General features: G+C 47.0%; 3 protein-coding genes across 7 annotated transcripts in view; 1 reads left to right on the top strand and 2 right to left on the bottom strand.

Moving 5' to 3' along the window:
• The window catches only part of NFYA (nuclear transcription factor Y subunit alpha), a 28,139-nt gene extending 22,402 nt beyond the window's left edge, over positions 1 to 5,737 (bottom strand). Inside the window, exon 1 of one of the 2 annotated variants that reach the window (XM_081094374.1) lies at positions 5,627 to 5,737. The gene's annotated coding sequence lies outside the window, so the exon portion shown is untranslated. The remainder of the gene's footprint in view (positions 1 to 5,626) is intronic. The other variant, XM_081094377.1, reaches the window with a different exon arrangement.
• A 297-nt stretch (positions 5,738 to 6,034) lies between these two features.
• Positions 6,035 to 13,782, top strand: OARD1 (O-acyl-ADP-ribose deacylase 1). 4 transcript variants are annotated; one of them, XM_081093612.1, is made up of 6 exons: positions 6,035 to 6,139; positions 6,938 to 7,017; positions 7,341 to 7,485; positions 8,701 to 8,759; positions 9,761 to 9,873; positions 11,476 to 13,782. In XM_081093612.1, exons 2-6 carry the CDS (start codon positions 6,979 to 6,981, stop codon positions 11,576 to 11,578), a joined length of 459 nt encoding a protein of 152 aa, XP_080949738.1. In that variant the 5' UTR covers positions 6,035 to 6,139; positions 6,938 to 6,978; the 3' UTR covers positions 11,579 to 13,782. The 4 variants fall into 4 exon arrangements, with proteins under 4 accessions (XP_080949738.1, XP_080949740.1, XP_080949739.1 ...); XM_081093614.1 differs by lacking the exon at positions 6,938 to 7,017 and having other exon boundaries at positions 6,041 to 6,139; XM_081093613.1 differs by lacking the exons at positions 6,035 to 6,139; positions 6,938 to 7,017 and adding an exon at positions 6,322 to 6,366.
• A 137-nt stretch (positions 13,783 to 13,919) lies between these two features.
• APOBEC2 (apolipoprotein B mRNA editing enzyme catalytic subunit 2) lies at positions 13,920 to 26,306 on the bottom strand. Its single transcript, XM_081093610.1, has 3 exons — positions 26,020 to 26,306; positions 17,034 to 17,597; positions 13,920 to 14,392 (listed from the first exon to the last, which is right to left on the bottom strand). The coding sequence occupies exons 1-2, from the start codon at positions 26,160 to 26,162 to the stop codon at positions 17,054 to 17,056; spliced, it is 687 nt and encodes a 228-aa protein (XP_080949736.1). The 5' UTR covers positions 26,163 to 26,306; the 3' UTR covers positions 13,920 to 14,392; positions 17,034 to 17,053.
• Between the last annotated feature and the right edge of the window lie 597 nt (positions 26,307 to 26,903).

Here is a 26,903-nt window from a genome sequence, read left to right as displayed (position 1 = left end):
AGCATATCAGCCAGGGTATGATGAAAATGTGTTATATCCTCACTGTGGTGGTAGTTACATAGGTGTATAAATTTGTCAAAATTCATCCAAACGTAAATTTAAAATAATTACCCTTTGTATCTAAACTGTTTATCTCAAAGTTAATTAATAAAATTGATTTAATGTCAGAAACACTTGCCCTAACCGGTTTGGCTCAGTGAATAGAGCGTTGGCCTGCAGACTGTGGGGTCCTGGGTTAGATTCTGGTCAGGGGCATGTACCTTGGTTGCGGGCACATCCCTAGTGGGGGATGTGCAAGAGGCAGCTGATCGATGCTTCTGACTCTCTATCCCTCTCCCTTCCTCTCTGTAAAAAAATTAATAAAACATTTTTTTTTTTTAAAAAGAAAAGAAACACTCAAACCTGTGAGGAATTTTTGTGAGTTTATTTGAGCCCAAACTGTCAACAACTGCCGGGAAGCAGAATCTCAAGGGACTGAGATAATGATCTGGAGAATGGTGGTTTTGCACCTTATTTTACAGTATAATCAAAAGAGGAGGCTTATGTGTGTTACATGAAATCCATTGGTGCTAGATTAGGGAGGCGGGAGAAAGCCAAGCGGGGAAACCTCTGGGACAGGGAAAAAGAGTAAAATGACAGACTTCTTTTACATAGATGGGTGCGGGATAGTTAACAGTCAACAATTAACTCAGTGACACTGAGGGGACATATGGTCTCTGCAGAGGGTGCCTGTGCTTTGAGGGGTCCGGAAAAGGGAGAATTACTTTGACATCCAAAGATATGTTATCGTAGATGCAGTAAGACAATAGACAGGCTCGGTTAAGGTAAAGATTGACCTTTTTCAGGGAAGATACTGGCCTAGGACATGACTACCCACCATAAACTGCTCTAGTTTAAAAAGTTTTAATTTTAGACCATTCTTTGTGGTTACTTTAGTTCTCTGGGTTTGCAAGGCTGCCATGCAGACTTTCACTGAGCTGGTCAGGTTAGCATGTAACTCCTTTTCGTCCACAGCATCAAGAAGAACTGTCCTCTACGTTTCCACACCTCCCCTAATCCAAATCCCCTTATTGTATGAGATTCTTTTCTTGACCACTAATTTCCAGAAATTTGCATCTTACTCAAATAGCATATGAATACTAATAAATAGGTCATGCAGATTTTCTTAACTAATTTATTTCATAACACAACTGCTCCAAATTAAAAACCATTAGCAATCTCAATATCATGTTCCAGAATGAATCACTTTCACATTAATATGAGAAAAGATTGCTATTAGATTTTAAACTGCTCTTTTTTTTACCCTTCAGAGTAGAGTAGATTTAAATATTTAAGTTAATTAATAAAATTGATTTAATGTCAGAAACACTTGCCCTAACCGGTTTGGCTCAGTGAATAGAGCGTTGGTCTGCAGACTGTGGGGTCCTGGGTTAGATTCTGGTCAGGGGCATGTACCTTGGTTGCGGGCACATCCCGCATTCATTGCTAATGGTGAATTCAGTAACACCACTAGCTTCAGTGAAGCCATATGTCCTACTGCTGTGAGCTTCAGTTAGCAGAACTGTTACAGGCAGTTAGACAGACATGAGCAGAGCAAGGACAAAGGGCTAGTACAGAAACTCCTGAGGGCAGAAAGCCCTGGATGCCTAGCAAGGGGTAAAACTGGGAAAACAAAGAATCTCACCCCAGGGTAACCTTTCCTTTCCTGACTTTTCATACCTTTAGTTATGTGGTTTAGACTCCTGACTTTTTTCTCCCTAAAGATAGCATCTAGGCTTCTGTTGTATTTCCGCTCCAGGCCCAGAAAAGCAGCAAAACCAGACAAGCATGCCACGGCAGCCTCAGGACCAGCTGCACTAATGACCTCTTGCCCTGGGGCTGATCAGGTGGAGACCAGGACCGTGAAAGAGCGGCACCTGGAGAACGGATGAGGATTCTATTGAGACCCTCCCCTGAGATTCCCACCTGCAAGGGAGAGAAATACCCTCAACACAAAGGATCCAGTGCCTGCTCGCCCCCAGGGCAGCACCCCCCCCACCATTCCCTGACCCTCTTCTTCGTTGTAAGAGACCCAGTGAGACATGCAACCAGGGGAGCAATGAGCAGCAGCAGCTTGTCCCAGGCTGAGCCCCCAACCTGTCTCCGAGGCCCCCTTTTCTCCGACTTCTCAGTGAGCCAAAGCAGCGCAGCCTAGGCTCCTGTTACTTCTATGCCCTTCCTCGGCTCACTGTCCTAAGTGAGTTTTGCTGGCTTTGTTGCACTCTGTCTCTTGATTGAAATCTTTCCTTCAAGAAGACACGAACCAAGATCTAGTCCTCTCACCAATAACAGAACTGTAATACACCTGACATTGTCTTTCCTCAAGTGCTACTTTGCCCAAGATTCTGACAAAATTAAGTCAGCCAGATTTAGCCTGTCTAGCTCTTGTTTCTAACTCAAAGTTTTGAATGTTTTTCCTCAGAGAGTGTGTGTTTATTCTGGCTAGCATGAAAATTCTCTTCTTTCCACTTCAAGGCACAGAACCTGGAATGTAGCTAATTACTAGGAATACATTTTATGTGGACCCACACATATTTTTAAAGCTTAAACTTCTAGAGTCAACTGTAAGCATGTAAAAGCCCTCAAAATTATCATATTTGACAATCACTAGCAGGAAAAGTCTAGAAGAGAAGCTTTCAAACTTTGACCACAATTCACAGTAAGAAACACATTTCCTATCAAACATTAAAAAAGTAACTGAAACAAAAGGTTCATGAATACTTATCTTTTACATATATATCCCCCACCACCCACCAGGAAGGGAAAGATAGAAACATCAATAAGAGAGAATCAATGATTGGCTGCCTCCTGCACGCCCCCCACTGGGACTCTGAGCCAGTAATCCAGGCAAGTGCCCTGACCAGGAATTGAATCGTGACCTCCTGGTTCATAGGTCAGCGCTCAACCACGGAGCCATGCTGGTCAGGTGATGAATACTTATCTTTTATAACATAAAATATACACTTTGATATTTTCTATTGTATTATAAAAATCACCAGCATTAGCCCACTAAATTGATTTTACAACTCAACAACTGGGTCCTGGTTCTTTGATAAAAGACTAGAACTAACAGCTGTCCCTCTTCCTTTATGTTCTGTTCAAGAGGTTTCTGGATCAGAGCTTCGAATTTGCTCCTTTTCTCCACTAATGATGTATCATGTCCCAGACACTGTCTTAAAGGTTTTAGAAAAAGAAACTCTAACAAATATTCTAACTTCAAAGAGTCTTTAAGTTTAGTAAAGGAGTAAAAATCTGTACTAGAATCTAAAAGAAACAAAGTAATAAGGCAATCTGGAGGAGAGATTTCTTCTACTGGGGATAGACAAATCAAGGAATACTTTAGGAAAACGTGGCATCTGACCTGGTGGCAAGTGCAAGCAAGATTTATATGTGATGATGTGGGAAGGGGTGGAGTACTCCAAATGAACAACCAACATAGTAACAAGGACACAAATTTCAGCATATCAACAGCAGACTGAAAGGCCCATACCGCAAGTGAAAGATACTGTCTCTCAAAATTCCAAGTGCTTCTGTAGACAGGTGGGAGCTCCAGGTGTTCAGCAAAAAAGTAACCAGATTATACAACGATCTGTGAGGTCCAAAAGGTTGGCAACCGCTGTCTTAGAAAGTCTAGCCAAGTGTTTGGTGGCTTTAAAGTGATCAGATAGCCCGGCGGTGAGGGCACATGCCTGGGTTTTCGGCTCCATACCCAGTAGGGGGTGTGCAGGAGGCAGGCAATGGATGATTCTCATCATTGATGAGTCTCTCTCTCTCCTTGAAGTCAATTAAAACATATTTTTAAAAAGTGATATGTTCTAAAAAATATCTAAGACACACTGCACATCTATTAATGTGGATAAGAATGAAACAACACTGGATTAGTTGTTTTCTGAAACCTACCGGTTGTATGACCTTAGTAAATGTGATTAGAAAAACGGGCATCATATACTGAAGGTCTACTGTGTGCTAGGGACTGCACTAGGTGCTTCACCTAAGTAAAAACTTTTATCAAGTCCTAGGGAAATCTCCCTTTCTCCCCGCAAAGAAGCCGCTGTTATGGGACAGAATCCCGCAAGTCAGAACCTTGTGTTCCCAACCTTAGACTCTCACCACTACTGCCTTCTGCCTACTCTGCCCCGCGCCCCTCTGACAGCACCTCGGTGCCCCTGCCCCTCTCTCCGGTCAGACGGAACCCCATCGTCCCGAGGCCCAGCAAAGGGGCGGCTACAGAAAGCTTCCAGGAGACTGTGGGCAGCTCCCACATCAGTGCTGCCTGCACAGAACGGAACCTGGCCCCCTTACATCACTGCCCTTAGGTATTGATCAGCCGTTCACCTGTCAATCTCCGCTGGGCAGGGCAGATTCTTATTCACATCTGCCCACTCCTTCCCCATCAAACGTGCCGGTGCCCGGTACACGCTGCTAACTGTCCCATACTTGGTTGTCAACAGAGAGGTTTTCTTACCCTAAAACCCAACAATACCTCCTGGAAAAAACACGTTAATATGGAATTGGAAAGTATATTAGAAAAAAATAAACCAAGAGTAGCTGTGGATTGAACTAAGGCACGTTCAAAGCGACACGGAAAGGTGAAAGGAAAAGGAATGCACACGGTCAAGGGAGGACGAGTTCACGAGGCAGAACTAAGTGTGAAAAGCAAGTTGTGCGGCTTCCGGGGAAAGAAATGCGAAGGGCGGGCCGTCTCCCGGGAGTGAGGCTCCCGGCACGAGCGGACCGCGCAGGAAAGGGGAGCCCGCTTGGTCGGGCTCCAGGGCTGAGGTGTGCGGTGCGGCCCGGCGAGCGCGGCGGGGAGAGGAAATGACGAGCCAAAAGGGGGTGGTAACGGCGCCGGCCCGGGCCCCCGAGCCGAGCCCGGTGGAAGGAAGGAGGGGCCCGGCAGAGCTGGGAGGGTGGGCGCACTCGCCGACTCCCCGGCCCCGGGAAACGGCGGGGGCGGCCCCGCCGGCGCCGAGGCGGGACGGCCCGGCCCCCTCTTCCCGCCGCACGTCGGGGCCCCGTGGCCGCGACGCCGTCTTCCCCAGGTCCCCTGCCGAGCCCGGAGGGCGGCGGACAGACACGGCTCCCGGAGGCCCGGGGGACGCGAGCCCCGCGGGGGCAGGTTCCCGTCCCAGGGCCGGAGCGCGGGGAGTGCAAGGACGGGCTTCAGTGTGAGGCCCGAACGACCGGAGGAAACCGCCGAGCCGTGCGCACCTGAGTGTAGGAACATTCATGACAGGCCGGCCCGCCACTCCCGAGCCGGAGCCCCGAGAACCTCAGCCTCAGGGTCGGGGGCGCCCGGACGCATCCCCAGCTGGCACTGGCACCCTGCAAGCCACAGGACCCCGAGGTGCCTGCCCCCCGGGGCCCCATCCCCGCGCGGGGCTGCCCTCTGAAGGCCTCGGCCGGGAGTGCCCCGTGGCGCTCGCAGGGTCAGGGCCGGGGCCGCCAGCCGCCCCGCTCGGCTAGGCTCAGCTCGACTCCCCGGGCTCGACGGGAGCCTGGGCCTTTCCTGAGTGGTCAGCGAGACCCGCCAATCCGGGCGCTGGGGCCGGCTCTGGGCCGCTGGATATTGGCTCCTGATACTCACCGTGCCTCGCTCCCCCGGTTCGCTGCCCGCGCTGATTGGCTCCACTACCGGACTCCGAAACCCAATCAGAGGCTCCAGCCACCGCTGCCGCCGCCACTGCCGCTGCCTCGCAAAATGGCGAATCTGAACAAAGGGGAATCGGGCCTCCCTCCAACCGCCTCCGCGCAGGCGCTTCGGAAACCACGCCCCCTCACACCCTGCTCGGGGCACGCCCCACCCCTCGTTGAAGGAGCACTGCGCAGGCGTCCCCGAAGCCACGCCCACTTTCCGGAATAGCTACCCCGCCCGACGGAAAAGATACGCCGGCGTCTTTTAGACGCGCCAGGCCCTTCGACTAGGTCACTGCCCTGAACATATTACTACGCAGGCGCTAACTAGCTCGTTGGCCAACTTCCCACCCCTTTCTTTGCGACCAGGGGAGGCACACCCCGGGCTAATGCGCAAGCGCCGTTTCTTCCCGCTCGCGGTGGCGGTCTCGTTACGCATGCTCGGGTGGCGGCGGGAGACTGCACGGTATGCACCGCCGGAAGTTCGGCGGCCATCACCAAAGAGTGCTGGTCGGGCTAGCTAGCTAGAGGGGCCCGTTCCCGCGTCGCTCCCGGGTGGTGGGCGGCCATCTTAGGTGCGTACTCTCAAGGGCCGTGGCGGGATTGGTTCCCCACCTACCAGGGCCGGGTCTGGAGCCCTTCCCCGCGGGGCGGGACCTCCTAACGGCCGACTTCAGGTGCAGGGTAACCCCGGTACGTTGAGGCTGAGAGCGAGCCTCCTCGCTCCTCCCCACGGGACCCCGGGACAGGCTGTGCACCCTCGCTGACCGGCCGTGGGGTAGGAGACGAGGGTGGGAGGCTCCTCTAGGCTCCGCCCTCCTCCCCCAGCAGAGGGGAGTGAGCCTGGGAAGCCGCCTTCCCTCTCCTTCCTGCGCGGGCAGTACCCTCCCTCCCCTGCGCGTACGCTCCCGAGTTGGGGCGCGAAGTCCCTCCTTTCTTCGAGGCCAAACCCACCGAGTTTCGGGGCTGCCCTAGGCCCGCCGGGCGCCGGGGAGGCGTGTCCTGGGGCCGCCTTTTCTTGGAGGGCGGAGCGGGCGCCCCGGGAAGGCGCGAAATGCGAGCGGGCCCGGCTGGGCATTGCCCCCTCCTGGCCCCAGGCGCCTTGTGTGATGTCCTAGGGGCCGGCCGAGGTCACGTGCAGGGATGTCACATGCAGGGGTAGACGTTTAGCGGGGAGAAGGGGAAGAAGTGGGTGGTCAGGGCGATCAGAATGTAATATACTCAGGCTGCCTGAGCCTTTTTCTTGACTGTTCCCTCCTCATAGCTGGAGAAGCATTTAAATCCTGGAGATAGCAACTCGGCGTCATGGCCAGCAGCCCCAATGAGGATGCAGAAGGAAGCAGAGTGCGTAATAACCATTCACTTACGGTGAACGGAAATTCAGAATAATTGAGGTCACAAACATAAACACTTTTTCATGAAACCAATAATTGAATTGTCCCCCCACCCCCCGCCCCAGCTGATTTATGTTAGAAAGGCTAATGCCACCTAGACAGGGACCGGCCGTCACTTTCCTTGGACATCGGCTTTAATTCGCGTGGTTCACTGCTTACATTCTAAGGAGTTGGCTTTTGATCAAGAAGGTGGGGAGGGGTGGTGGGTACTGTAAAGGAGAACTAGTATTTTTCTGCAGCTAATAAAACATTGTCCCCCTTTGCACATTTTAGATCACCTATGTGAAAGGAGACCTTTTTGCATGCCCCAAAACAGACTCTCTAGCCCACTGTATCAGTGAGGACTGTCGGATGGGCGCTGGGATAGCTGTCCTCTTCAAGAAGAAATTTGGAGGGGTGCAGGAACTGTTAAATCAACGTGAGTTTTGAAAAACAGTTGAACTCTTATTCCCTGGCGGGAGCATCTTTTGACCTCCTGTTATACTCATTAAACAAGATATACATGTAAACAGGAGGTTCCTGACCACTGAGTACTTTCATTTTACTCATCAGATTAAGTTTTTCCTCCACAAAAATAGCCTCTAGTTTGGGTCCTTATTACGCCCAAAGTTCTTGTAAAAGTTTCTATTCTTTTCTTCCTCTACCATAAAGCTCTATTGATAATACTCCACTTCTCTGGAAACCTTAATTATTTTGAAGTGCTTAGCAAAACCCACAGTTACTAGTGTGGCATTCAAGAGCCTCTGTTTACCCGTACTGCCTTTAGGAATTTAGAATCCTCTTGCTTACATACCTCTCCTGTCACTTCCCGCCAGTGATTTAAAACCAGAGGTGCATAGTAGAGTCATGTGGAGCTTCTGAAGCAGTCGCTCAGACCACAGTCCGGGCTTATTCAATCACCTCCACCAGTGGTTCTGATCCCAGCCTTTAAAAAAGCAATTTCTTGCTGCTTTGTATTGTATTATTTGGACATGACACTTTTTCTTGATGGAAAGCTTATAATTAGAAACTTTTTTGTACACTTACGTTCCCCATAATGCTTAAACATTAGCTCTTTGTTTTTTTAAAAAATATATTTTTATTGATTTCAGAGAGGAAGGGAGAGGGAGAGAAAGATAGAAACATCAATGATGAGAGAGAATCACCGATCGGCTGCCTCCTGCATGCCCCCCACTGGGGATCGAGCCCGCAACCCGGGCATATGCCCTGACCGGGAATCGAACTGGTGACCTCTTGGTTCCTGGGTGGACACTCAACCGCTGAGCTACACCTGGCTGGGCTAAACATTAGCTCTTTGTATGTAAAAATGAACATGCATTTGGCAAAGGAAGAATGCTGTATATTCTAAAACATTTCTAGGCAGTAGACAAAGTTTTTAAGTGAACAGTAAGGGTGTACTTGAAAATAGGAGCAGGACAGGAGATGGGGTATGAGGAGAATAGGGTTGAGAAAACATGATTAAGAAAGCTGGATGCTAAGGAATACAGTATTTAGGAAAGCTGCTGAGCAAAGTGTTCATAGGCGACAATAGGTTTAGGTAAACCACTCTGTAAAGATTTTTTTAAAATCTAAGAATGGAGCTCAGTGTTTTGATTTTCATTTTTCTTTCTACTATTAAATGATTTTTTCTTAGAAAAGAAATCTGGAGAAGTGGCTGTTCTGAAGAGAGATGGGCGATACATATATTACTTGGTAAGATGGGGCCTATTCTCAATATGTTCTAAGGATTGGTGAACAGATAGGCTGCACTGAATTTGTGTTGATCATGATAGTCCATTCTAGACAACCAACGATGTCAAAAAGCGTCTGATCTCATGCCAGCTCAGGTCCAGTGGGGAGGCTGTGTGGAGCTCCGGGTTAGAAGAGAAGCCTCCAGCTCCATGGGAAGGAGTACTGTGACGTCTTCCCAAGACCTGTGCTCTAAGACCTGGAAAAGTTAGGGATGCCTCTCGTACTTGAATTCCTTCCTCCTCAAAGTGAGAGAGAGAAACTATCATGTCTTGAGACAGATTGCCCAAAGCAGTTTTTCATCCTTCTCCATCAAATGCACTCAGCCGCTTGCCTGCCTGCTGCCTCAGTGGGGAGTCTTCCCCTGTGCACATGGTCCGCAGCCCCAGAAAGAGTGGCTTCTTGGCAATGGTGCTGGGTGACTTCCAGCCAGCCCACTAAGAGCTTGGTGTGGACAGCGCACTAAGGGTGTCATGTCTTTGAAAGCTGTCTGTAAGGCTGCTGGGACTTCAGTTTTATTTGGAGTACTTCCAGCTTGTCTCTGTTCTTTTATGGAGAAACAAAGGGCAAGCAAGCATAGTTTCTAAGTAAATAAACTTAGGACGCTTTTGAGTGGTATGGGTTCTTGTTACAGATATGCAGCTCATCTCTTGGAAGTGGCACAAAGACTTTCACCTACTTGGCTTAGAAACAATACACAATAGGTACAGCCTGTTAACCTCCTGGGCTTGAGAGAAGGAAAGATTATTACCTGGCAGTGTCTGGGTTTCTCAGGCCCTATTTCGTTGATTTTCCTGAAGGCTTCGCATAACTGGAAGGGACAGTATGACATTTGTCATCCCTGCTTTAGACTGTTCTATAAAAATACACTTTTTGTTTCAATTATCAGGATGTTGGGAGATATGATGGCTTTACTTTGGCTATCATTTTGGACTAATAGAAGTTTGAATTCTTTCTTTACTCAGATTACAAAGAAAAGGGCTTCACACAAGCCAACTTATGAAAACTTACAGAAGAGTTTAGAGGCCATGAAGTCCCATTGTCTGAAGAATGGAGTCACAGACCTCTCCATGCCCAGGCAAGGAAATCCAGGGCCCTAAGTGAGGACCTGATTGGTGGGGTTTAGACAAATGACTTACAAGCTTAATCAAAATACAGACTTAAAGGTGGGCAAATTTCAAAACTTTAAAAATATCACCAGTGAACCAGTCGTCAGACCTTAGACCAAAGCATACCCGTTTCTTAGCTTGGGTTGAGTGACTCAGGATAATTAAAACCCACACCGGCCTCAACCTATGTAGCAGGGAGGAACCATTGCTCAGTCACATTTGTTAAGTTTCTGTGTCCTCTGCCTGAATCTTAGCTTTGATTCCTGAAGCAATGTAAGCTTAAGAACCAAGACAGAGCAATTGTGATTTCCCTCTGGGCCACTGCAGGTGTCCCAAACCTGTTAATCCTGTGCAAAAAAAGCTGTAAAGGATCTCTGCCTTATAAACTGCCTGCTTGTTGATGGTCACCTTGGGCAGTAGCCAGAGGATATATCCCCGAGGTAATGTCTTAGACCAGTGATGGCGAACCTTGACACACGTGTCAGAGGTGACACGTGAACTCATTTTTTTGGTTGATTTTTCTTTGTTAAATGGCATTTAAATATATAAAATAAATATCAAAAATATAAGTCTTTGTTTTACTATGGTTGCAAATATCAAAAAATTTCTATATGTGACACGGCACCAGAGTTAAGTGAGGGTTTTTCAAAATGCTGACACGCCGAGCTCAAAAGGTTCGCCATCGCTGTCTTAGACCCTTCCTATTGGGAACTTAAGGAATGACGTTGGGGTTTTTCAGTGGGCCCTTTGTATCCTTTTCAGGAAATAGGCTTGGGCTCACCTCTCTTTCTGTCAGTCTAGTTTTGAGTCAGTGCTGACCGTGCATGTGGGTTTATTTCAAGCTCTAAGTTACTTAAGTGACTACAGGGTCCCTCGTCTTACACTGGTCTTTAATATACTTAAGGATTATGTATCATAAACTTTTTAAATCACAATATTTTTTCAGGGACTTAATTATCACATTACATGAGATTAGCATTTTAAAGCCTTTCTTTTTCCTCCCAGAGATGTTGAGGATCAATAAAGCAACATCTTAGAAGAAAGGTGCTAGATAATAGAGTTTGTGGGTCAATGAAGGTTTTTCACCAGGGTGTTGCAAAGAACTGAATTGCAGTCAGCTTGACATTTCTCAGCATTCCATCTTCTTTCTTTGCAGAGATCCTGTACTTTGTCCTCTTTTTCTTTTATCTTGCTTAACTTTCCATGATCATAAGTATTTTTAAAATGCCAGTCTTCCCCCATCCTCCCACAGCTAGTTTTCATCAGCAGACATAGAAGGATAGTGTGTGTCCCGTGTCACAGCAGTTACACGTTGCTCAATGTTGCTTGGACAATGGGGAAGTGGCAACAAGTAGGTAAAAGAGAAGTGACAGCTGTGGGATGTTGGTGCTGTCAGGAACAGCCTTGGGTGACTCACAACAGGAATGCCAAGCTTCCACCATAGCTGCCTATAGTGTGAGATCAGATCATTGGTTCTCATGCTCTGGGGGAATGCAGCCTAAAGGAAGAGAGCAGGATTGATTTCCCAGGCACCTTCATGGCAACCAATGGAGATGTTTTATCTTTTTCAGGATTGGGTGTGGTCTCGATCGTCTGCAATGGGAAAATGTATCCACAATAATTGAGGAGGTGTTTGAGGCAACAGACATCAGAATTACTGTGTACACACTCTGAACAGATGAGCATTTTGGATGTGACCATGTTTTCCTGTGTCATTCCTACTGGGCCATAGGACTGGGCAAACTGACTTCAAAAATGATCAGAGGAAAGTTTCATGTGAAATTGTCTGTGTCACAGGCCATGCTTGGGTTTCTGTATTCCCATGATTGGACTGGGACTCCGAAGGAGGGATTGCTTGGGAAATGTTGCTGTGATTTTTTTTCTTTTCTTTTCAGGAAGGTAGGTAATAGCCTGATATTAGGCAGGGAACCAGGTGTTGGGCCCTATTATCCTTTTTGCCCCAGGATGCTACCTAATTTGTTTGGCTTGCCACTAGGTGGCAGCATTGATTCTACTTCTCTGCTGTTTCAGAGAAATTTCAGGAAGAATAACTTTCAGTTAATTTTGCATTTTTTGTCATTTGTGCATTGACTTTGTATTATCCGTATGCCCTCAAATTCATCCTAGGAAAGAATTTTGAGGTGTGTTTCTTTTGTTTAAATTACAAAAATGGATTTTTACATTGTTAACAAGGAATTTGTGGGGGGAAAAGTGGGAAAATAAATATCTTCTTGGGCTACAGTGAGGTTCTGTACACATGTTTGTGTTGTTCTGGACTTGGATAACGGAGGATTCACCTATAATTTAATTTGGAAAAATCAGAGGGGTCTAGTGGGAAGGCAGCAAGGTGAAAAATAGGAATGGATGGCATCTGTGGGTCAGCTCACTGGTAGGGCGGGATTTTAGAAACCACTCATGGTGAACTCTTCTGTTCACTACATAGTTTGTGACTGAACCTTTCTGAATTCAGTCATGAAACATGAAATAATGTATGGTAAATGCTTGGCACAGTGCTTACTGAGGAGTAATGACTTCTCAACACAATCCATATGAATCTTCTTCAAAAAAGACTCACTTCCAAAAAAACTTCTATTTTGGTAGTAGGGGGGTTAGGGACGATGGCCGGGTTTCTTCGTTTTTAAGCTCCGAGGACACTAAGGTATAACCAGCTGGGAGGGAGAGCAGTGAATATTAATCCTCTTCTTAAGCTAAGAAAGCAGCACTTTGTCTGCTCTTGTTTTTGTGGTGGGAGAAGAAAGGTCATGAATTTAGCCAGTGGTTCCGTATCAGGGGTATTGGGAAAACAAGTGGAGTTTTCATCCCCCCGCCCCTGCCCCCGTCCCCGTCCCCGTCCCCTGTACTATGGTGTTATGAGTTAAAACAGCTAGACCTACTATTGATTTTCTCCCTTGAGTGAATTCTGGGCCTTCAGGGGACTTGCTTTCTCAAGTGGACAAGAAGTGGATTTTAGAATGTACTTGTTGAAACAGCAGGAGAGCACTGGTTAAATATAACCTTTGTACTTTAGACTTGTGTTCTTATCACATTGCAGCCTGATATGAGGCAGCAGTTTAAAAAAGTATTCAACATCTTTTGTACCTCTGTGTGGAACACACAGCTCTCCATGTAGTTGGGGTGGGGTAGGGCAGGAGCAAGTTCATGATCAAACTTTTAGACTAAGCTTTTCCTGAAGAAGCTTTGCTTCTGTTCATTATTAGTAGTAAAACTGAGGGGGAAAGAAGGGAAGGAATGTCTCAATACACAAAACTGAAAATGAGAATGGGTGATAAGAGAAAACTTAGAATTAAATTATTTTGCAAACTATGCACATAAATCTTAACACTTGGGTGAAAACATTGCTGCTTCTACATAGGGCAATTTTTTCTCACGGAGTAAGAACCTTCACGATTCTTTTAACAAAGCTTAGTTTTGTGGAGAACTGGCAGTAAGTGGAATTACTGGACTCAGCAGGGATGTGATAAAATGTTTTGTTATTTGTAGATAGTCCTGGGGTCAAATTCCGATGACTTATCACACTCAAAGCCTGGAGAAAGGCATTGCCTGATAATCAGAATAAGCACATTATTCCTGGAAACCTAGTTAGAGTTTGGCAGCTACCCAGCAATTCACATGTGAAATTTTACTTCTACATAGGACTCAGATCTTTTAAGAAATGAGACTTTGACATCATCCTGCCATCACCATCAAGTACCACATGTTGACTCCTCATATTGTGTATCTGAACATTAAAATCCTACTCACCTCTAATTAATCAAGAGGCTAATTGCTTATTAGTTGGCTGTTGGGACATGGATATTTTAGAAGTATTTCCCATGCCTTTCGTTTCACCCTCTACTAAGGAATCTTAGAAGGAAATATTTTATGAAGGTCAAGACCAGGATGAGAAGTCTACATGGGAGAGTTAGTATCCTGTGTTGCCTAGCCAGGTTCTGATTTAAGCTTCCCTCCCACTTAAAATGTAGCCTGGGAAATCCCTATTCCTGGGACTTCATTGCTGTCCATAGTTAACATCTAAATGTCCAACTTTCTTTAAAAACCTGGTCACAGAAAAACCACGCCACTTTTATTATTGCTGCTTATTTTTCTTTAAAAAAAAAAAAAGACCAACTTAACATAAATGCATTTCTGGACATATTTAAAAAATCTGCACAGATCTTGGGTCCGAGGCTCTTTGCCTTAAGCAGCCCATTTGGGGGAATAATTAGGACCCTCAGACCCATGATACTTGGTGCCCATATATGTTTGCTATTTCTCCTTGCAACTCTCTTCTTTCCCAAGAGCAGCCTTAGAGAGAGAGGCACCGCTAAAATGATTTATAGCATGAGAAGTATATTTTGAGTCCTTAGAGGGTCTTGTGCAGTGGGATTGGTTGGTGTTAAATGTTGTCCAGCTCCACGTGGTATTAGGAAGTCAGGCGTGTCCCAGATGCCCATACATGTCACCGCCATCTCTTGGCAGCAGGCAGACCTTGAGAAAACAGAAAACATGTTACTGAGAGCCGTGCTGGCCCCAAACAATGAAGAATTTTCTGTTTTAATTACTGTCTCTGTGTGCCTTCCCCAAGTCCCAGAATTTCTCCATTGTGTCCTGTGACTTCTGGTTTACCCAGGGTTGAATCTGTTCCATTCATGTTTGGTATGGTTCACACAGAAAAGCCCAGAAGAGATCTGTTTTAACTCTGTTCTTTTGAGTTGAATACATGGCTAAATCCTAGTCTGTCATTTTTTAAAAAGATGGAATAAGAAATATGAGGAAATTTTTCTTTAGCAAATGCCTATTTCTTGGGATTATTTTAATTAAGCAGAGTTGTTTGTTTGGTCTTGTAGGCAACAACTCTATTTTTTTTTTAAACTTAGTACATTTTAACCTTTTCCTTCAGGAACATGAGCAACTCAAATAGAGTACTGGGAAGCATGTTAATAATGGGTCCAGATAATATAGGTATGTCCACTAGTGGAAAGAGGCTTATAATGTGGAAAATGTCCAATAATATTTCAAGAAGAATTTGACTTAGAAATGCACTTTTTCCATCAAGCTGATTTATCTATTTACTTCTGTTTAGATTAGCATAAGGTACAACCCTCAATTATCTAAAATTAAAAGCTCTAATCTTCCCTGAAATGCTTAATTTTTATAGCAGATTTAGCCATCTCATTTGACTTAATGAGGGAAAAACAACAACAACATACACAAATCCCTGAGGACCTGCTAGTTAGGCAGCTGGAAGAAGTGGCCCATGACTCTGAAAGATGTTTAAGAAGTATACTAGGGTTAAAAATTAAGCTACTAGTCTTTCTGTAGAATCTATGTAGGGTTTATAATTACCCTAATAAAATCTTCAAGGAATTTAAAAGCTAATTTTGTATCTTCAAACGTCACCCTTAGAAATCTGATTGTAATACTACGTAAAGTGGTGTCTTGTTTTATATGCATAGAGTACCACGTGACATTACCTGACCATAGTCTCACTGAATTCAATGAATGGGTGCTGGTTTCTTTTGTAAGAAATGGCTGAAAATTGTGTCTTTATGGATTGGCGAGTGCTCATCTGGAGCAGCGGTTGCCAACCTTTGGGACCTCACGGACCACCGGTTGGCGACCACTGATCTGGAGGATGACCAGGCACCCTGAGTGCATGTCTAATAGCACACTCCTGCCAACACCAACCTCCAGAAATTGATATTTTCAAAACGTGTTTATGAAGTGAATCTTAAGTATTAAGAGAGACACCAAAAATGAATAACTTCATGGAAGCATGCTTCTTTTGTGTTTTAGTAATATGTTATTCCAAAATTAAGGTTTCTTAATTTTGTTACCGGAGGACTTTGATCAGTAACTCAGGCCTAGTAAAGGGACTTAGTCATACATAGCATTGCTGTGGGAGCAAAGTAGAATAGACCAAATTCAAAAAAAGATAGTAAAGAATTCTTTACCCTCTTTCCTGAGGGTAATTGGCCTGTTTCTGTAAGAGTCTAATTTACCCTCAGCAAGAGGCCAAATCGGCCTTAATTGTGTCCTAATTATTTACTTAAATAGCTAATTTTTACCTCCAGTTCTCCTATTAGATCTTGATATCTGTAGGAGGCTACTTCTGAGCGGCGGCCTAATTTACAAACATCTTTTTAACCCTTTAAACATTCCTGCATGGAAAAGCGCGTTGCTATATTATCCCCATCCTTGCATTCAGCATTTTTTTCTGAGTTCTGTCTTTTCAACATTGGGAAAATGTTCTCGCATTATACATTCACACAGCAAGTATTGGTCTCCCTCAAAGCAGAATCATTTGTTTGAAAACATGAAAGCTGCTCTGGCCAAAAATTGGGGAATTTCAAAAGTATCAAAAATGGAAAAAAAAAAATTACCCCCAATAGAATGAAACACCTGCTTTAGAGGAAAAAATGGAATGGTAGCATTGCAAATGTAGGTGGGAGCAAGGCATCTACATTACTAATTCTGGATACACGCCCATGGGGGCATATTTAGGGGATTGAAATATATTCTAGGCTGTTTTCCAGTAGTAGGCTCTTGTGCCATCTAAACCTTAATACAGACCTTCTCATGAAAGCTTTCAGATTCCTGTCCCCCCTACGATTCCATGTTATAGGGAAAGTTAGTCTGATATAAAAGAGTAGGAGGGAAAAGGATTTAGGGAGAGGAATTTAGAGGAAATAAAAGGAGAGAGGATCTAAAACAGTGGTTCTCAACCTTCCTCATGCCGCGGCCCTTTAATACAGTTCCTCATGTTGTGGTGACCCCCAACCATAAAATTATTTTCGTTGCTACTTCATAACTGTAATTTTGCTACTGTTGTGAACTGTAATGTAAATGTCTGATAGGCAGGATGTATTTTCGTTGTTACAGATTGAACATAATTAAAGCATAGTGATTAATCACAAAAACAATATGTAATTATATGTGTTTTCCGATGGTCTTAGGCGACCCCTGTGAAAGGGTCGTTCGACCCCCAAAGGGGTCGCGACCCACAGGTTGAGAACCGCTGGTCTAAAATGTTTTTACAGTCAACCCAAAGCAGAAAAATCAAATCTTTCCCAAGGAAAATCTAACCCCACTTGTTCCACCTGACCTCCAGCCTTCAGCCCTGACTCACGTGAGGCTGAGCGCAGGCGCCTACTTCAGGATGTCGGCCAACTTTTCCTCGTAGTACAGGAAGTTCTCCTGAATGTCCTCCCAGGGCTCAAAGGCCTTGGATTCGCCCTCCTCCTGCTCCACAAAATTCTGCCAGATGTACTCGAAGTCCTGGGGCTTCATGATGCGCAGCTTGCAGCCCGCCTCCTTCAGCTTCTTGAGCGCAGCCTGCATCTCGGGCTCCTCCCACATGAAGAGGCGCCCCACCAGGATGAGCAGGCGCAGGTTCTTGGTCTTGCTGAGGGTTTTGATGATGCGGTCGGCGCAAGCTACGCAGGGGCTGGAGGACACGTACCAGGTGACGTTGTAGCGCAGGGCCGGGTCGAAGGTGGGCACGACGGTGTTGAAGAAGGCTTCCTCCGCGTGGGCGGTTGCATGCTCGTCCTCGAGGTATCCTCGGGTTGCCTGCACTTGGCCCCCCTTGTCCTGCACCTCAATCACGTAGCAGAGGAAGGTCTTGTTCCGCCCCGAGCTGTACTCCACATTCCGGAACTGGAACTTGAAGTAGTTAACAGGCAGCCGCTCCCTGTGGGGTGGAGAAGACAAAGGGACAGGAAAGAAGAGAGAATGATGAGTCCTTAGTAGGGCCAGACCTCCTCGGCATGAGGGACAAAAAGGCATGAAGGCATCCCACAGGGTTTCTCTGGAGGAAAGAGAATTTGGGGTGAGGGGTGCATTCTGGTCACCCCATCAGGAAGGGTCTCCAAACAACCAACATCACTTGCTGTCACAACGCACGCCTACATTTCTAAGCCAATGTCTCTTTAAGCTGGCTCTACATTAGAAGCACCTAGAAGGCTATGCCAGTAATGCCTGGGCCCCACACAAAACTATTTAAATCAGAAACATCTGGGGGTAGGAGGGGCCAGGCATCAGCATACTAAAAAGCTCTCCAGATGATCCTAATTTGTGGCCAGGTTTGAAAAGCAGTGTTCAAATAGTAATTTTACAAAGTAGCAAGCATATACAATTTCTCGTGACAGCAGGACAAAGACTTCGCAGAACATTTCATACTTCGTTCCTCCTCCTTGTCATTCATGTATGTTGCATCTTCCCCACAGAATGGCCTGCAGTTTGCAGTGCCACCACGCTCTCCTACTGACTGTTTCTCAAGCCTGTCTTTTCCCTCAAGTGAAAGAAAGGTTGTCCTAGAATTTTTATCTTGGAGGCCACACTAAGGGTATCTTGATATGATTTAGCTTCTAAGATTTGGCCCCTACCCTCCAGATGCTTATAACCTAGCAGCTAGATTCCAGCTGGACAGAAGAGATATAAATAAGACAGCTGCAAACAATAGAAAACTGCTAAAACGGAGTAGGCAGAGTGAAGGACATATGAAGGCTCTTGAAAGTTTAGCCTTGATTCAGGAGGCAATAGAGAATCGTTACAGGTTCTTGAGTAACAAAAGACACAATAAATCGCTTCTCTTTGGCTAAGATCGAGCATAGTATCTGTTCTTACCAGTTTAATACCCGATGCGGCCTCTACCCAAGGATGATATATTAAATGAATTTTTGGAGCAGGGAGGTGGAGTAGGAGCTTGCTCCGTCTATTCTGCTTATCTCTTGCAGTACTTCCGGAATGGTGCACAGAAAAGAAAAGAGAGAAAGACAGTAAAAGTCATGCCCACAGAAGAGGACTGTGGTGACTTTCAGCAGACAGAGTGAGGCTGGAGAAAGCCTGAAATAGAGACAGCCCACTTAGAGTCTGAGGAAACCAGACTTGGTGGTGAATATGTCCAGTGGCTTCAAGGGGAGATGGATGACAAGGAAAGGAAAGAAGCAGAAAAAGGCCGGTTTTAAAAAATATATATTTTTATTGATTTCAGAGAGGAAGGGAGAGGGAGAGAGAGATAGAAACATCAGTGATGAGACAGAATTATTGATTGGCTGCCTCCTGCATGCCCCCTTTTGGGGATGGAGCCCACAGCCTAGGCATGTGACCTCCTGGTTCATAGGTCGACACTCAAACACGTAGCCACTGCGGCCAGACTTTGAAAAGTTTAGTAGTTAAGAAGAAGGGGAGAAAAGTGCAGACAGACTACAAGACAGGACATCAGAGTTGAAGGTTGTTTCTATCTTCATATGTAGGGGGGTGTTTTTCTAAAATAGGAAGATTTGTGCAGGTTTGAAGGCCAAGGAGGCTAGAATAGGAGAGCGTGAAAGTGCCAGAGGGAGAGCAGGGGATGACTAGCACCAGCTGAACAGGTTGAATGTTTTCTTTTTAAAAAATGTCATCTCTGGGAAGCATTTGAGATCTTGCCCCCCAGCAGATGTCATCAGTTTGGCTCAAATAAACTCATAACAATTCTCAAAATAAAAGTAAAAACAAAAGTGCAATGTCTCTGGCTGCCCCAGAAGATATTCTGAGGCAACCATTAACTTCTCTGCTGCTTCTCTCCCTGCCTGCTGTTTCCCCAAAGAGGTCAGCTAACTCCCTGGGCTGCCGGGGAATCCCTGGCATCCCAGGGCCTTGGCTTGTTAGGGGTAAGCAGCAGGTGCCAAAGAGCTGAGTAAACTTGAGCTGTTGCCCTGCAGTGTGCCCTTCCTCCCATCACCAACTTTATTCTCCCCAAGTTTCCGTGTCCCTTGCTGGCAAGTTAAGTTTCCACTTTGGAGATGGATGTGTTTGAGGACCCAGCCCCAGGGATTCCTTTGGGTGCTATACTTAGCTCTCTAAGCCCCTCTGTCCCCGGTTGGATGTGTTTGTTATTGACTTAGTATTCTGGGAGAATGGATGACCCGATGCTGCCCCTCTCCTCTTTCAGCCCCTGCTGGGATTAGCTCTCCCTAATAAACTCACCCACCAGACCACTCCTGAACTTTGCGGTTGCTAAATGACCCCTTCTCTTCCAGAGTGGCTTTTCCCTTCCAAGAAGCACAGAGCTTACCTTTCTCTCCCAAGTCCTTTTTTGCTCTTCAAGGCCTTTTGCCAGACCACGCCACCCCACCCCACCCCATCCCTCCCCGCGTCTAATCCAGAGCCACCTGTATGATAGATTCTCAGAAGTCCTCACTTCATGTTGTCAATAAATTCTGCAACTTTAACCAAAACAATATATAAGAACCCAATTTTACCATAGGCTAAACGATATAAACAAGATAAGTTCCAATGGCATCTCATCAATGTTATAATGAAACGTTGAAAAAGACGTGGTTATTGGAGGACCTGCTGTTTTCATGACTGTGATTGGCTTGGGGGCTTCAGCAATGGCTGTCAGTGGTCCCTCGGGTTTCCTTCTGGAACCCCCAGAAGAATTGCACCAACGTGGCCAAGTATAGTCCAGCCTAGAGTATGAATTTGGCCCAGCGTGCAATTGCTGGTTGGCCTGATGGTCTGAGACTGCTGCTTTCTCAGCCCCTCTTAAGCCCTGGTGTTTTTCCCTCGTCCTTCCCTGGGCAAGGGGAGAGGGCCGAGAGAAACGTGAAACCCAAGGGAGAGGAGGAAAGTTCACTTCTATAAATATCATTTTCCAACCCCTCTGGCCAGCAGCCTCATGGTCTACCCTGCCCCTCAGCAGAGACAATAGAAAGACAAAATAGATGCCTCAGGGAGGGAAGTGCTTTCAAGGGGCAAAGGATAGTCAGGGAAGGCCTTGGCTCCTAGCCTTTCCTTTGGGCTTCCTCGGAGACTGGGTTTGCTTGGCTTCTCCAGTTTGGTCTTCTGGAAGGAGCATAAAGATCAAGTGATGTTCTTTGGGATTTCCCACAGACTGAAAGAGCTGGGCCCCTGAGGGAAACCAGGGCAACAGAGTTGGTAGAGCTCTGAAACTTCCCCAGGGAGCTAAGACAACATGGTCATCTTGGGTGATTATACAGAATCACAAACTAAGCCAACACTATTATGCCCACTGGTAGAAGGGGAAACAGTGACACTTCTTAAATTATCACAAACATTTTTTTCTAAGTAGTATGATATGCCGGTGGACCACATTTACTTATACTCTGAACCCCAGCAGATAAGTTACTGCTAAAGTGGCGTGTGTGTGTGTGTGTGTGTGTGTTGGAGTGGTGGTCAGGAGAGAGATGCAGATGGTAGAATTTTTTACCTGGGCTCAGTTGCTTCTTCAGGCACAGAAACCAATAGCTTTATTCCTACCCCCAGCCTCTTTAAGTACCACTTTCTCATACTTTCTGCAGTCAAGGCCATTCACACTTCATCTGCTTAGACCCAGGGTACTGGACTGGGCATTGCAATTCTCTAGGCAGGAAACTGAGACTCCAGATATCTAGAAAAAAATTGGGATGATGGTCTGCTTGGTGGAGGGGAAGGGATGTGAGTAAATGTGTGTATATATACATATGTGTGTATACATATATATACATGTATGTATGTATATACACATATACATGTGTGTAAATATATATGCACACATGTCTATAATAATAAAAGCATAATATGCTAATTAGACTGATCATCCTTCTGGATGAAGCCACAGTGGCGGGGGCTGAGCCCCTTGCATGAATTTTTATGCATTGGGCCTCTGATATATACAGTGGGGCCTTGACTTACGAGTGTCCCAAGTAACGAGTTTTTCGAGATACGAGCCATATATTTTTTTTATTGATTTCAGAGAGAACGGGAGAGGGAGAGAGAGATAGGAACATCAGTGATGAAAGAGAATCATTGATCGGCTGCCTCCTGGGGATCGAGCCTGCAACTCAGGCATGTGCCCCGACCAGGAATCAAATGGTGGCCTCCTGGTTCATAGGTCTACACTCAGCCACTGAGCCATGCCGTCCTGTCTTCTATTCTTTATGGACCAAACCTTCCCAGCATGCTCCAGAGTCCAGAGTAAGGGGTGTGGGGCTTGTGGCATTAACAATGGTGTGAAGGCCCCTCACTCCTTGCCTGTCCCTTTCCTTTGAACCCTGCCTTGTCCCTCAGCCAGAGTAAACTACTGGAAGCTAAAGCAGTGTCCAGAAGGGAAATCACTGCATGTGTCATTCATCTCTGTTCCATAATAACCCCTTGATAGCAGGTTCAGCTTGTTACAAAATCATAAACAAATAACTAGAGGCAAAAACAAACATACAGGTGCTGCCAGGCTAAGCCACAGTCAGTCACCCATCACTGGATGGAGAGATGGGACACAACCAATCCTGGTGGCCTGGTGCTTCCCTAGAGCATGCTGAGTCCAGAGGCAGCCAGGGACCAGTGAAATCCTCTCTGGGCCTACTGCTGCTGGATCTTCATACACCCTGAATTTCTCTCCTTGAGAAGTTCCCCTGCAATTAATTCCCTATCCCAATGCCTTGCAGAGAGCCCGGCATACAATAGGTGCTCCTCATTAGTTCACTCCTTTATTCAACAACAAATATTTATTACCAACAAATACTTATGGAAGGAAGGACCTCCTTCCATAGCGAGCGAGCTCCTATGTCTATATTCATCTGTGCCCATTGCTTTTTTAATCCTAGGTGGAGGGTGGCTTTGGTTGGGCATGGGCTGAGTATTATTCTTGGTGCTAGAGACAAAGCAGTTAAAAGGCAACATCCCTATCCTTATGGAAGTTAAATAGTAGTGGAGGAAACAGGCAGCAAAGAAATGATTCCTACTCAATAAATATTTGTTGACTATAAACGACTCCTCTTTATGGCTTTTTTAGACACGGCGTGACGATTTGGAGTCAGACGGTCCTGGGGTGCACGCCCCGCTCCATCCACTAGCTTTGGGCAAATTACTCATCCCTCCAAGGCTTGGTTTCCTCATCTGAAAGATAGGTTGAGTAAGTGAACCCCTGAGGTTTTGAACAACTGCTGATGCCCAAAAATTAGACCTAGCATTGATGGATGGGGCCTTTTTTTGGCCTCAAATCTTAACCCTCAGAGCCCATCTTAAGCATTACCAACCTCAGCCCTTCTCTACTCTTTCTCGCACTTTCAGAGGTTCCTGTCTTTCAGTGGGGTGCTAGCTTAGCACCCAGGAAACTGAGAGAAAGTGAAAAGACCCTCATTTCTAACTTTGCTGACTTCTGTCATAAACACTCGCATTACTGTGATTTCAAGAACTCGGAGTTGGGAAGAGAGATGCACAGTCGACTCTCAGCCAATGTAAGCTGGTGGGGGCCCACCACTTTAGCTTTAGATCCCCTTTTAACACTTTCCTCCAAGTTATTGATAACTAGAGGCCCGGTGCATGAATTCATGCACCAGTGGTGTCCCTTGGCCTGACCTGTGGGATCAGGTCAAAACTGGCTCTCTGACATCCCCCAAGGGGTCCCAGATTGTGAGAGGGCACAGGCCAGGCCGAGGGACCCCACTGGTGCACAATCAGGGCTGGGGAGGGACATGAGAGGTTGGCCAGCCAGGGGACTGTGAGAGGGCTCCAGGGCGTGTCCAGCCCATCTTGCTCAGTCCTGATAGGCCAGACCCCAGCAGCAAGCTAACCTACCAGTCGAAGCATCTGCCCCCTGGTGGTCAGTGCACGTCATAGCGAGCGGTTGAGAGACCTGAGCATATTATTAGCATATTATGCTTTGATTGGTTGAATGGCCTACTGGTTGACCAGACACTTAGCATATTAGGCTTTTATTATATAGGATGGTCTTAGGTCTGCTTCTATCCTGAGTGCCCTCTTCAAACTAGAATCATGACAAGCAGGGTATCTCTCTCTATTCCTACCCAGTACTCCTTTCTCACCTCAGACTCTTTGCTAAAAAGCCACCTGCTCTCTGCTAGTTTGTGACACTTCTAAGGAATAGTATGGACAGACTCACCCCTGTGGGACAGGCTAGGAGAGGACCTGCTTGGGACCCCTTTGACTCTAGGGCATCTGGAGAAGGAAGGAGAGGAAAGTCACTCCCTCATCCTGTCCCTGCATAGAGATAGCTGCACCTCTGGGCTATTTTAAGCTGCCTGTTTACCCCTGGGGCCCAGGAGACAGCTCTCCACAGCTGTCACTTGTGGCCAGGAAACACTCAGGGCTCCACCTCCCCCCTGAGCTGCCCAGAAAGCTGCCCAACCTGTGACCCTTTTTCTGAGCCACGGGTCAGGGAAAGCCTCTGAACCACGCTGCCCTGCAGATGGAGACAGGTGGAGCTCTGCTTGGTAAACCTGGGAACCAGAATGAGTAAGAGAACAGTGGAAAGGTCACTTGGCTGGAGTCAGACGACCTGGCACTTACTGGTTCTGAGGTCCCAGACAATTCACTCAATCTCCCTCACTCAGTTTCCCCGTCTGAGAGTGGCAATGCCATAGCTCCCTCTCCTAGTACTGTGCTGAGGGTTGAATGAGCTCATGCATGTGAACGTTTGCCATGCTTATAAAGACCTGGACAGATGTAAGTTACACGAGAGGACTTAACCCTTTAGGACCCGCCACCCTGGGACTCCAAAGCCTATTTAACTCAACAAACACAGTCTGATTCTGTTCAGAGCCTACCCTGTCCCTGTGTGGGGAGATCACAGCCTGCATCGAGTGGGCACGTGTGTGCTCTTCTGTGTGGCCAGGACAGCATGCACCAGCGTGCTTAGGGGACAGAAAAAGGGTCTCCTTTCATAGCGAGCTCCTGGAACCAAGGACTCTGCTGGCCTGCGGCTCTCGGCGGCCCCCATGTCTATATTCATCTGTGCCCATTGCTTTTTTAATCCTAGGTTGAGGGCAGCTTTGGTTGGGCATGGGTGAACGCTCTACCCTGAATTCTTGCCTCTGGAATTAGGATGCATTTCCCTCGGGTTCGCTTAGAAATTGGAAAATTCCTGAGCTGGAAGGGAACTTGGAAATCAGCTAGCATAACCTGCATAAAAAAACGGAGGCAGGACTGGAAAGCGACTTGCCAAGCTTAAAGTGGCAGGTCACATTGCCACCCAGGGATCCTTCTGCCCCTTGAAGGCACCACGCCCCTTAGTGCGAGTCCTCTGCCTGTGCGCCTTGCTGGACCCCGGGGGGGGGGTGGGGGGGGGAACCTGAGCTCAGGAGGAAATGTGGCCTCACGTATCCCCCTCTTATTCTTTGCTTAGAAACTTAGCAGGGTCTTCTCTTAAAGGGACACAGAGGGAAGAGGAGGAAGACCACTTGGTGCTTTTCCTAGAGACGCACGATGTGGATAAGACAGAAGGACCCTGTAAGCAGCCCCTGCGTGGGGCCTCCTCACCCTTGGCTCTGGGTCCTGGTTCCTCCGGGCTGGGCTGTGGCTACAGGGGTGGGGTCCCTCTTCTGTCCAGAAGCTCCTGGCCTAGCCTCTGTTATCTGTACTGGGACCTGTTTCCTTGGGGGTGGAGGTGGACAGCCCCTGGGGAAGCTCAGAAAAGACTGAACAAGGACAAAACTGCTTCTCACTCAGGCCTGGGGAAGGATGATCCTGTTTTAGGATCTTCTCCTCCTCCTAAAGCCCCGGTTCTCAACCTGCGGGTCGCGACCCCTTTGGGGGTCGAACGACCCTTTCACAGGGGTCGCCTAAGACCATCGGAAAACACATCTATAATTACATATTGTTTTTGTGATTAATCACTATGCTTTAATTATGTTCAATTTGTAACAATGAAATTGGAGGTCACCACAACATGAGGAACTGTATTAAAGGGCTGCGGCATGAGGAAGGTTGAGAACCAAAGAGGGAGACATGCAGATAGAGGAGAGGCCCACTCGGAAGCAGAGAGAAGGGAGGGAGGAGGCCCTATGACTGGGGCCACATTTAAATGTGCCAGTGTCCTTATAGGTTCCCTGGGACTGAACAGAGAGGCGGGTGATGTCCCAATACCAGGAGGCCTCAGCGGTGGTTGCACTGCCTCCAAGGAACTCCTCCTACCTCCCCTGACTAGAGGGTCCAGGGTGTCACCGCAAGAAGCCAAGCGAGATTGCTGCTGTGTCTCCAGCAGCCCGAACCTTGCACACCTGCGCACCCTCACAGTTTGACCCTGACTCCTGCTATTACTGTCCTAAATCCCCCGGCCTGTCCCCAGCCCCTGCTCCTCTAAGGAGGAGGGCCCAGGCCACACCAGCTCTCACCCCGTGACGATCTCAAAGGGAGGCAGCTGGATCAGCTCCTTCAGCTTCTCGGGGTCGTCCAGGTTCTCCAGATCCTCGCCATTCTGGGAGGCAGGCGCAGACGCCTCGGCGGTGGTGGCGGCAGCCTCTTCTTTCTGGGCCATGGCGGGGCTGTGGCTGGGGAGTCACTGAGAGGAGAGGAGAGGAGGCGGTCTGGGCCAGGGCCTGGCAGCAAAGTCCCAAGCAGCTGTCAGCAGCTAAATCTGCTGGGGATGACAGGCAGAGGACTGGGCAGGCCGGCTGAGTGCGCTCACCCTGCTACCGAGACAGGCTTTATAGGCAGAGGCTGTCTGCCCCTCCCCCAGGCCCTCTCCTATCTTTTTTTAATTGAGTGACAGAGGGCACCAGGATGGGGAGGAATGGAAAATCTGGCCATGAGTATCCCTATTTATCAGTAGGCAAAGACAGGAAGCTGGCAGGTGGGGATGGCTTCACCTACTCTCTCTCCCCTCCCTCGCTGGCTGACATATGTATTCATACACAACCTCTCTGGTAAACACCATACTGTTGTCTGTGTCTATAAGGTTTTTTTGTTCTTGTTTTTTTTTTTTTTTTTGCTTGTTTGTTTTTTTTCTTTTGTTGCTTTGTTTTATATTCCACATGAGTGAAATCATATGGTTCGTGTCCTTTTCCATCTGACTTATTTCACTTAGCACGATACTCTCAAGATCCATCCATATCATTGCAATTGTCAGTATTTCATCTTTTCTTATGGCTGAGTACTATTCCATTGTATGTATGTACCACATCCTCTTCATCCAGTCACCCATTGGAGGACATTTAGGTTGTTCCCATATCTTGACCCCTGACAATAATGATGTAATGAACATACGGGTACATATATC

Source organism: Myotis nattereri, assembly GCF_964212035.1.
Source record: "Myotis nattereri genome assembly, chromosome: 6".
Taxonomy (NCBI): domain Eukaryota; kingdom Metazoa; phylum Chordata; class Mammalia; order Chiroptera; family Vespertilionidae; genus Myotis; species Myotis nattereri.
The sequence above is the reverse complement of the archived record's forward strand: the minus strand, read 5'-3'. Positions and strand labels throughout refer to the sequence as shown.